The sequence below is a fragment of the Oncorhynchus mykiss genome, chromosome 3 (assembly GCF_057628025.1).
Source record: "Oncorhynchus mykiss isolate SJ-2025 chromosome 3, ASM5762802v1, whole genome shotgun sequence".
Classification (NCBI taxonomy): domain Eukaryota; kingdom Metazoa; phylum Chordata; class Actinopteri; order Salmoniformes; family Salmonidae; genus Oncorhynchus; species Oncorhynchus mykiss.
Window position 1 is genome coordinate 70,113,147 of NC_143024.1, and position 12,185 is coordinate 70,125,331.

General features: G+C 44.7%; 1 protein-coding gene across 1 annotated transcript in view; it reads left to right on the forward strand.

Moving 5' to 3' along the window:
* The window catches only part of LOC110504354 (low-density lipoprotein receptor-related protein 1B), a 422,565-nt gene that overhangs the window by 229,612 nt on the left and 180,768 nt on the right, over window positions 1-12,185 (forward strand). The window contains exons 15-17 of the mRNA XM_036965026.2: window positions 9,993-10,115; window positions 10,324-10,464; window positions 11,009-11,134. Of these exons, the coding sequence (XP_036820921.2) occupies window positions 9,993-10,115; window positions 10,324-10,464; window positions 11,009-11,134 (390 nt within the window). The remainder of the gene's footprint in view (window positions 1-9,992; window positions 10,116-10,323; window positions 10,465-11,008; window positions 11,135-12,185) is intronic.

Below are 12,185 nucleotides of genomic sequence, written 5' to 3' on the forward strand. Positions count from 1 at the left end.
TCGGGTTCAAGTCCGGGCTCTGGCTAGGCCACTCAAGGACATTCAGAAACTTGTCCTGGAGCCATTCCTACTTTGTCTTTGCTGTGTGCTTTGGGTTCTTGTCCTTTTGGAAGGTGAACATTCGCCCCAGTCTGGAGCGTGTTTTCGTCAAGGATCTCTCAGTACTTTGCTCCATTCATATTTGCCTTGTCTCCCAGTCCCTGTTGCTGAAAAACATTCCCACAGCATAATGCTGCCACCTCCATGCTTCCCCGTAGGGATGGTGCCAGGTTTCCTCCAGACGTGACGCTTGGTATTCAGAGAAAGATTTCAATCTTGGTTTCATCAGAGCAGAGAATCTTGTTTCTCATGGTCTGAGAGGCTTTAGATGCCTTTTTGGCAAACTCCAACTGGGCTCTCATGTGCCTTATACTGAGGAGTGGCTCCCGTCTGGCCAATCTACCACAAAGGCCTGATTGGTGGAGTGCTGCAGAGATGGTTGTCCTTCTGGAATGTTCTCCCATATTCACAGAGGAACACTGGAGCTCTGTCAGAGTGACCATCATGTTCTTGGTCACCTCCCTGACCAAGGCCCTTCTCCCCTGATTGCTCAGTTTGGCCAGGCGTCCAACTCTAGCAAAAGTCTTGGTGGTTCCAAACTTCTTTCATTTAAGAATGATGGAGTCCACTGTATTCTTGAGGACCTTCGATGCTGCAGAAATGTGTTGGTATCCGTCCCCAGATCTGTGCATCTACGGACAATTCCTTAGGCCTCATGGCTTGGTTTTTGCTCTGACGTGCACTGTCAACTGAGGGACCTAATATAAACAGGTGTGTGTCTTTCCAAATCATGTCCAAGCATTTGAATTTACCGTAGGTGGACTCCAATCAAGTTGTAGAAACATCTGATCAATGGATGATCAATGGAAACAGGATGCACCTGAGCTCAATTTCGAGTCTCATTGCAAAGGGTCTACATATCTATGTACATAAGTTTTTCTGTTTTTTTTAATACATTTGCAAACATTTCTGAAAAACCTGTTTGAGCTTTGTCATGATAGGGTATTGTGTGTAGATTGTTGAGGATTTGTTTTTATTTATTCCATTTTAGAACATGGCTGTAACAAAATGTGGAAAAATTCAAGGGGTCTGAATACTTTTTCTGTCAATGGTTGTGGTTACTTGCGTAACATCGTTGCAATATCGAAAACAGAAAGTGTCCAGATAAAAATATTTTATCAAATTTTACCAGTATTAGGTGACACTTACCCGAGACACTTGTCTACATTGATGGATCATGTGAAGGAAACGCCCCCCCCCCCCCCCCCCAGCCACATCTAGCTAAGTGGATGGGTCACTATTGTCTAGATATGTACACATGTTCATGAAACACAATAGATGGCCGTAATCACCCCAGACACACCTGGCTAATTTGATGGGTCATGTAATAATACGGCCGCAGTGGAGTCTTTTATTTAGACATGTAGCTAGCTAAACAATGACCCGGCATGATCCCAACTCATACTACTACCAACACAAATATTGTCATAGCTGTACATTAATTTGCAGGTAGCTAAAGCGAACAAACTATGTTCAATGTTATCTAGCTAACATTAGGCTATAACTAGCAATGCAAATGGATTCTGATTCGAATAATATTGCTACACAGTTAATACACTGCTAGCTAGTGAGCGAGTAAGCTAACGTTTGCTAGCTAACTAACAGTATGCTTTAACTAGCAATAAAAAACAACTAGGCTTGTAATTTAACCATTTTATTCGTATTTGTGGATGAAATACAAGTTTGTTATTAAGGCATATGAAAGTTCACATGTTCAAGAAGGCATTTCTGTCAAAAAACACGTTTTGATAAACAAATGTTTACGTTCAAATGCCGTTCCTGTGAATTAGTGATGTGAGACATACGTCTAGTTTCCTTCTAACAAGTCACATAAACAGACAATTATAATGATAACGTAATAAGGCACTTACTTTTTAGTAACGCACACATGCCCAAAGCTATCATTAGTAGTTAAGGCAATACGAACGCAAGCGGGAAAATGTGCCAGGGAGTTTAACGATTGTACTTGGGCTCTCTTATTAAAGAGAGAAGTTTGTCCGGCTCAGTAACACCTTAAACTTACATTGTCCGCAACAGTAAAATGGGCTAATTCTATGTGAATTTATGAGGCGGAACTGTTGTTAGAAAATAAAACTTTTTAGAAAATAATTTGAAATTGACAAGTTGAAACATAGCTTATAGATAATTAGCAGGCAGTGTGGGTTAACTGTTCTGTTACGTAACAATCACATTTTGGAACAGTGAATGCATTCTAACATCACACTCGTAATGGGCGACCGTTAGAGATCATTTGGAACTCACACGTGACAAGGTTTTAAGCTCATTTTTACTCCTGAATTTATTTAGGCTTGCCATAACAAAGGGGTGACTTACTGACTCAAGACATTTCAGCTTTTCATTATTAATTAATTGGTAACATTTTTGAAAAACACAAGTCTACTTTGACATTATGGGGTATTTTGTGTAGTGACATTTCATGGCTTGCGTAAGATGTTACATAAATTGACAGTGGCAGCAATTTTACTTTGATTTCTACTCTATGGAAATGAAAGACTGACTCAACATAGTGCTGCCTGCTGTCTGTGTGGTGGATGATGATATGTTCCTGTTGTGGGTAGATTCATAGATAAAAGAAGAGAGAGATGCATCATGCAGTTGGTTGATGGTGCAGAACTGTAGGTTCTCACAACCAGGTTCGGTCCTGCCCGTTCTGCCAACCTAGGTGAGACCAAAAAAATGACCACCCTCCTATACCCCCACAAAACTAGAATAGTCTAAAATAGTTATTTTCCAGATTTTAAAGTTAGGCTCATTTTAGGTTCTGAAAAGTGAAAATACTTAGTTCTGAATGAAAGTTGAAATTACGAAATTTACAGACACTGAAAATATGTATCTTTTGGGAATTGATTATATGGCTGAATTTCAACTGCACATACTGTACATTCTCAATTAAGTAAGCGTTACATCACAATAATTATTTTTTTCACCATTTAATATATGAAAGAGGAGCTAACTGAATATTGCAACAGAATATGTATCCCTTTATCTGGCACACCAAGAAAAAAATATCATATAAGTATTTTTCAGAAAAATATTTATATTTAGCCTTAATATAGGCATAAATTAATTGTCTTTATTTGCATACATTTAAATGTGATAGACAACTCATCACAAACATCTCATCTCAACCAGCTGGTTGAGTTGCCCAATTAGGATAAACAAATGTTGTATTGGAATTTGCATAGACTTTTTACATCATAAAAAAATATATACATTAATTAACATGAATGTCTGCTTCAGTTACTGATAATGGAAGACAAGCCAGGTTAAATGAGGACTGATATGAAATATGAATAAAATATGATACATTTGTGTGTCAAAATATGAATTTTCAAATACATGTAAAGTAACGTGTTTAACTGTTTATATTTCTTATAAACTGGGTTGTTTGAGCCCACAATTCTGATTGTCTTACAGCCATGGTATATCAGACCGTATACCAAGGGTAAGACTAAACATTTATTTTTACTGCTCAAACTACTTTGGTAACCAGCTTATAATAGCAATAAGGTACCTTAGAGATTTGTGGTATTGGCCATATACCACACCCCCTCGGGCCTTAATGCTTAATTATACCATGGCGTTGTTGAATCGTCATTTTTGATTGGCTTGAAGGGAATTCTAGAGCGTGCATTATTTCCCTATAATGCACAGTATATCAGGAGGTAGAATTCAATAGCTATAGTTAATTCTTACATGTTTTATGTTTGATCTGCTTTTGAACGAAAAAGTTTAATTGAAAACATTATGGGTGTAACAGTATAACTGTAGACCGTCCCCTCGCCCATACCCGGGAGCGAACCAGGGACCCTCTGCACACTCCACAAAAGCCGCGGCCCTTGCAGAGCAAGGGGAACTACTACTTCAAGGTCTCAGAGCAAGTGACGTCACCGATTGAAACGCTATTTAGCGCGCACCGCTAACTAAGCTAGCCGTTTCACATCCGTTACATGGGCATTGTTGAATTCGATTTTCCAAATAGCATGCTAGGACTGATGGTTTAGTTAGCCAAACTGGCAAGTCTGTTTGTTTGGTTACCAAGGCAACGACGGTAGCTATTTAGTAATCTTGCTAGCTACTTCAGTGGATGTTGAACATTTCTACTTGCAAATGAACACATTTCCAGTGGCAAATTTGTTAAATTATAGCCATGGTATAGGGATAATCAACTCGGGTCTCTATGCATTCTCTAAAATAACGCACCTCCATGGAAGGTTAGTCCCACTCCGCTAGCGCACACACCTTCCACGTCGTTCATTATTTTCCATAGAACGCATAGCCTCTTGTTGATGTTGATTATCCCTTACATATGCCTGTAAAATGACTTGTACTGAATAATGATATGAAACATATTAAAGATAACAGGCAGACAGTAAATACTGATATGAATATGAAAATATGTTTCCTATTTGCACAGACAAAAAAAAATCACATAACATAACAATATTTATCCATTGTTCATAATAGCTAGCTTTGACTAAATTGCATTGAGCATATTTCCTAAAATGATAAATAATAACATTTTCATAATTGTATAATTCCAAAATGATGTTTTAGAGGTCAACAACATTTTACAGAGTTGTAATTTCCCATTTTACACACAATTAGTGAAAATGTGTGATTAAGGAGTTTCGGTTTTGCTAACATTCACTTCCTGGTTTTCAATCATTTTTGAATGTTTATTTATTTTATTTGTTTTAACCTTTATGTTTTACAATGTCTGTTTACAATGTTTGCCTACATCAATATCTGTTTAAAAAATAAAGGAGTCCAATAATGAAAACCACATGATAATTTTACTAAATGGCATTGGTTAAGATTATAAAATAAATTTGTGATTGGTTCAGATTTGGTCCGGAAATCAAGTCCGGTCCGGACTGCACCAATAAAATGAAGAGAAAAAAAGATGTCTGCTAGACGTCGCCGTTAGTCTGTGTTTCCTGCTAGACGTCGCCATTAGTCTGTGTTTACCCTTCCTACAGTAGGGTTTCACAGACTCATCATCAAGCAAAAAAACTGTCGGCTAGGACCGAGTTTGGGCAACCCTGGTCTACAGTGACAACCCGAAATATAATTTTATGAATGCCCATCCATGTGGTAGGCCTACCGTTTGTAAAACATCAGTTGCATAGGCTTTGTTAGTCCTGATTCCTGTGACTAATGATTTTGGCTATTTAAGCTCTGAATATCAACTACCCAACTTTTTTTTAATCTCCAATTTATGTCCAACTTTATCAGGATATATCCTGAACTTATTTGCAATGAGAATCAATGTGTTTACACAGCGGGAAATGCATAAGTATATTATTTTTCACTGTGACTGTAACGATTCTCTTCTTGTGAAGTAGAGGCGGACCAAAGCGCAGCGTGGTGGTTGTTCATTGTATTTATTGACGACACTATACATGAACAAACTAACGGAAAAAAACAAGAAACGTGAGAACTCAAAACAGCCCTGTCTGGTGCAAACACAAAAACAGGAACAATCACCCACAAACACACAGTGAAACCCAGGCTACCTAAATATGGTTCCCAATCAGAGACAATGACGAACACCTGCCTCTGATTGAGAACCATATCAGGCCGAACATAGAACTAGACCAAAACATAGAAAAACAAACATAGACTGCCCACCCAACTCACGCCCTGACCATACTAAATAAATACAAAAACAAAGGAAATAGAGGTCAGAACGTGACAGTACCCCCCCCCAAAGGTGCGGACTCCGGCCGCAAAACCTTGACCTATAGGGGAGGGTCTGGGTGGGCGTCTGTCCGCGGTGGCGGCTCTGGCGCGGGACGCGGACCCCACTTCGCCATTGTCTCAGTCCGCCTTATTGTCCGCCTCCGTGGCTTACTCACCATGCCCACCCCTCTCAATGACCCCACTGGACAGAGGGGCTGCTTGGGACAGAGGGGCAGCTTCTCGGGACAGAGGGACAGCTGCTCGGGACAGAGGGACAGCTGCTCGGGACAGAGGGACAGCTGCTCGGGACAGAGGGACAGCTGCTCGGGACAGAGGGACAGCTGCTCGGGACAGAGGGACAGCTGCTCGGGACAGAGGGACAGCTGCTCGGGGCGGAGGGACAGCTGCTCCGGGCGGAGGGGCTCTAGCGGCCCCTGGCTGACTGGCGGCACTGGCGGCCCCTGGCTGACTGGCGGCCCCTGGCTGACTGGCGGCACTGGCGGCCCCTGGTTGACTGGCGGCGCTGGCGCTGGGCTGACTGGCGGCACTGGTGGCCCCTGGTTGACTGGCGGCACTGGCGGCCCCTGGCTGACTGGCGGCACTGGCGGCCCCTGGCTGACTGGCGGCACTGGCGGCCCCTGGCTGACGGGCGGCATTGGCGGCTCCTGGCAGACGGGCGGCACTGGCGGCGCTTGGCAGACGGGCGGCACTGGCGGCGCTGGGCAGACGGGCGGCGCTGGCGGCGCTGGGCAGACGGGCGGCGCTGGCGGCGCTGGGCAGACGGGAAGCTCCGATGGCGCCGGGCAGACGCAAAGCTCTGGCAGAGGCGCCGGGCAGACGGGAAGCTCCGGCAGAGGCGCCGGACAGGCGGGAGGCTCCGGCAGAGGCGCCGGACAGGCGGGAGGCTCCGGCAGAGGCGCCGGACAGGCGGGAGGCTCCGGCAGCGGCGCCGGACAGGCGGGAGGCTCCGGCAGAGGCGCCGGACAGGCGGGAGGCTCCGGCAGAGGCGCCGGACAGGCGGGAGGCTCCGGCAGAGGCGCCGGACAGGCGGGAGGCTCCGGCAGAGGCGCCGGACAGGCGGGAGGCTCCGGCAGAGGCGCCGGAGAGGCGGGAGGCTCCGGCAGAGCTGGAGAGGAGGAAGGCTCTGGACGGATGGGCCGGAGAGACAGCCTGGTACGGGGAGCTGCCACCGGAGGGCTGGGGTGTGGAGGTGGTGACGGATAGACCGGGCCGTGCAGGCGCACTGGAGCTCTTGAGCACCGAGCCTGCCCAACCTTACCCGGTTGAATGGTCCCGGTCGCCCTGCCAGTGCGGCGAGGTGGAATAGCCCGCACTGGGCTATGCAGGCGAACCGGGGACACCGTGCGCAAGGCTGGTGCCATGTAAGCCGGCCCAAGGAGACGCACTGGAGACCAGATGCGTAGAGCCGGCTTCATGGCACTTGGCTCGATGCCCACTCTAGCCCGGCCGATACGCGGAGCTGGAATGTACCGCACCGGGCTGTGCACCCGCACTGGGGACACCGTGCGCTCCACAGCATAACACGGTGCCTGCCCGGTCTCTCTAGCCCCCCGGTAACCACAGGAAGTTGGCTCAGGTCTCCTACCTGGCGTAGCCATACTCCCTGTTAGCCCCCCCCCAAGAAATTTTTGGGGCTGACTCCCGGGCTTCCATCCACGACGCCGCGCTGCCTCCTCGTACCAGCGCCTCTCCGCTTTCGCCGCCTCCCGTTCTTCCTTGGGGCGGCGATATTCTCCTGGCTGAGCCCAAGGTCCTTTACCGTCTAATTCGTCCTCCCATGTCCATACCTCCTCGCGCTGCTCCTGCTGCTGCTTTCTCCTTTGCCCATTACCACACCGCTTGGTCCTGTTGTGGTGGGTGATTCTGTAACGATTCTCTTCTTGTGAAGTAGAGGCGGACCAAAGCGCAGCGTGGTGGTTGTTCATTGTATTTATTGACGACACTATACATGAACAAACTAACGGAAAAAAACAAGAAACATGAGAACTCAAAACAGCCCTGTCTGGTGCAAACACAAAAACAGGAACAATCACCCACAAACACACAGTGAAACCCAGGCTACCTAAATATGGTTCCCAATCAGAGACAATGACGAACACCTGCCTCTGATTGAGAACCATATCAGGCCGAACATAGAACTAGACCAAAACATAGAAAAACAAACATAGACTGCCCACCCAACTCACGCCCTGACCATACTAAATAAATACAAAAACAAAGGAAATAGAGGTCAGAACGTGACAGTGACCATCAATTTAAGGATACAAACTTGAAACCATTGCTTGCTGTTTGGGGTTTTAGGCTGGCTTTCTGTATAACCACTTTGTGACATCTGCTGATGTAAAAACGGATCTATAAATACATTTGATTTGAAATCTCTGATTATCATGACAATTTAGCCCACGGGGTGAAACTCCTGGACAGCACTTGAGAGTCACCTGATTTTCCATTTCATATTGTCCATTTAACTTTGACCGGTTCTGTTTTTAGGATATGGTGTCATATTCACATCGAAGCTCCTTTTTGATTTGATTGGGCGCGGTTTACGTTAGGCGCCATTTAGGTTAGGGTATTTGATCGGCGAAGCGTGTATGATGTAAAATGTGACAATTTCATAAGTTTGATCTTCAGTCTATAGGCTACAGAAAATGGCACATACTCTTTCTACCATAAGCTATAGTCTACATGATTGCTGTTAGATATTTTCTTACGGAACGTTGGTAGAGCGCCGCAGCGGTGTCTCCAACAGCACCCTGGTGCACTGGATAAGCGAAATATTTTGTGTCCCTGCCTTTGACAAAGTGGGCACTCTTTATCACGGGGCGGCATCAGCGCTCACCTAAATAGCCTATATTCTGTACCACTGGGTGAGAGAAATTGTAATTGTTTTCGGGAAAAAGTTATGTGAGGTTTTATGTGTTGTTGGAGGTGCGTCTTGGTCAGTTGAGCTCGGAATATACCGCCCTCGCCAATCTGCCGCCTGGCTAATAGGCGGGCCAGCCCTGCTCACAGCAGGTAGAACCCTTGTTATCCCGCCGAAGCGTCGGTGAATCACTGTTTAGTGTTCCCGACTGTGTACACGTGGAGCAAGGGGAAGCGTGATTACTGTCACCTCCTCTCAGAAACAGAGAAAGTACCAACACTAATTATCTACTTGGTAATCAATTGATTAAGATAAGGGGCATTTTGAGATTATTCACTGCTTGTGGGTTTTTCATTTGTGTAATAATTTCTATTGTTTCACATCAAAATAATATCAAATCAAATGTATTTATATAGCCCTTCGTACATCAGCTGATATCTCAAAGTGCTGTACAGAAACCCAGCCTAAAACCCCAATCAGCAAGCAATGCAGGTGTAGAAGCACGGTGGGGCTAGGAAAAACTCCCTAGAAAGGCCAAAACCTAGGAAGAAACCTAGAGAGGAACCAGGCTTTGTGGGGTGGCCAGTCCTCTTCTGGCTCTTCTGGGGTGGCCAGTCCTCTTAATACAGTTTGTTAGAGTGGTGTAGGAGTGTGGTATGCCAAGGATGTGATGCAGAGAAAGAGTGATGGAGAATACAGCTGGCAGTGTGAGTTCTAATTCTCAGCATGGGGGAAAGAAGAATTTCGCTGGCCATTCCTCCAAAACTCATGTCACCAAAGAGATTAATTGTCCCTGCTGTCCTCTGAGTATTACTGATTGGCTCTCACAAAACAGAAACCTTTATCTCATTGGCTCAGGAATTGCCTTTGGACCTTACACTAAACAAAACCAACAATGGACTCCATGCCTCAACTTTATAAGTGACAGTTTCTTCACACAAAGACAGTTTCTTCTCTCTTGAGAACGGTTGGCTTTGTCCTAAAAGACAAATTATTTTCCTGAAAGAATAAAAATGTCAAATGGCTCCTCTCCACAATGTCCCCAATAATTCATTTGACGTGTGGTTATAGATGATGTGGCACCCACCTGGCACATCCTTCTCAAACAGGAAATGGCTTTTGTATTAAGGATATATTTTATGTGTATTTCTTCACAGTTCACATTGACCTTGTTGTTCTGTTGTTCATAGAGAGAGATACGACGACAGACGGAACATCAAAAGAGAAACATGACAAAATACAATAATAATGCTTTAGAATAATATGATTTCCTGTAAATAATGGTACTACTCTGTAATTCCAGGTGACAATGCATGCAGAGTGAATTATGGGGGATGCGGTACCCTCTGCCTCTCTATCCCAGGGGGCCGAGTGTGTGCCTGTGCTGACAACCAGCTCCTGGAGAAGAACAATGTCACCTGCTTAGGTACAGTAGAACCATGAAGTGAATTAGCCAGAGTAGTACAATTGCACTGTAGACAAGCTAAGAAATGAACATGGTTTTCTCTCACAAATATTTTGTGATTATTTTGTATGCTTGACTTTTCAATGGAATTAATTCCACTGTGGTTTAATTTGGCTCAAGTCTGTTTCTGTTATTAAAGTCCTTTTCTCTGTTATGTCTGTTAATTAAGTGTCATCAGGGGGGGTGGAGCCACAGCTCTGTAAGAGCGATGAGTTTCAGTGTCGTAACCATCGCTGTATCCGTGCATCATGGAAGTGTGACGGAGATGATGACTGTCTGGATGGAAGTGACGAGGAGCCCCATAACTGCTGTATGTATTTATCTGTCTGTTGTCTCTGTCCCGCACACACACACACACACACACACACAAACATTCACACACACCACTTACCATATAAGTTGGTCCTTTCTTGCTATCAACTTTTATCTTGCAAAATGTCATTGATACTGTATGATTCAAAGCTGGTGAATATTGCCCACTCCTCTCCTTTCTTCCCCATCTATTTTCCTCAGAAGAGAATTGGCTGTTGATTGAATCAATAAGATAAACACCATGTTAGACGCTTGGATGCTGACTCATTTCTCACTATGAAATATACTATAATGTAATCTTCTGCCAGAATGATCAGATTTGCAAAATCTATTATCTGCCCTGCTGGAATGTCTGCATGCCTTCTATCTAACAAGATTTGAGACATTCTGACCCAAATTCCTGCTTCGCATTGCTGTCTGACATTTGTACTGAACTCTTCAAGTCAGAAACGGTAAATGTTAGGTTTTAAGTCCTTTACCAGGCAAATTTCATCCCACAAATGAAATGGTGCTAAGATGATATGAGTGTCTGTGTATTTCAGCCAACCACAGTTGTCCCATAGACCAGTTCAAGTGCCTCAATAATCGCTGCATCCCTAAGAGATGGCTGTGTGACGGAACTAATGACTGTGGGAACAATGAGGATGAGTCCAACACCACATGTTCAGGTAACTGATACAATACCTCAGCTTTTTCTCAGATCTGCAGTCCGGCAATTGCATTGTGTTATGTAGTATACTGTATGTCACTGGCATTTTCTAAGTTATGATAATAAATTGATGTGGTACACTTCACTTAGTCAAGTGGACTATGTATAGTTAAAAAATGCAAACCTCTACCCCCTAGCAACTTCAACTTCCTCCGCAGAAAGGTTTCTGCACATCAAAGCATCAAATAGCAGGGTAGTCAAACATTCCTAGTCATGTCTTGCGACACTATACAAGCCAGCAGCCACAGTCAGTGTGATCAATCTCATGTGAAAGCTCAGAATCAGAGAAGTTTAGCACTATCAAAAGGTAACTTTTCCTGCTATTGAGTTATTGTCAGAATCACTTACGTCTGTTCATACCATAGTGGCTTTTTTCCCTTCACACCTAACAGCCAAGTTGCCAGCCTTGCCTCTTAAAAGTTGTGAGCCTTCCAGGATCAATCAATGGGTGATAAATGTTGCCTTGTCATCAGAATGACATGCATGTTACACACACTGCACCACCAAGAGAACACTGCCCGTGTGCTGTCCTGGTGCTGTGCTGTCGTTGCATGTCTGTCTCTGTTCACAGACATTGAGTATACAGTGAGCTCCAAAAGTATTGGGACAGTGTCACGCCCTGACCTTAGAGATCCTTATTATTCTCTATGTTTTGTTATGTCAGGGTGTGACTCGGGTGGGAAAGTCTATGTTTTCTATTTCTTTGTTTTGGCCGAGTATAGCTTCCAATCAGAGGCAGCTTCACACTTCACCATCTGGCAGCCTACGGAAGAATCTGGGTTTGGCGGATGCCAGGAGAACGCTACCTGCCCCAAAGCATAGTGCCAACTGTAAAGTTTGGTGGATGAGGAATAATGGTCAGGGGCTGTTTTTCATGGTTTGGGCTAGGCCCCTTAGTTCCAGTGAAGGGGAATCTTTACGCTACAGCATCTAGACGATTCTGTGCTTCCAACTTTGTGGCAAGTTTGGGGAAGGCCCTTTCCTGTTAAATGAGGTTGAGGTCCACACAG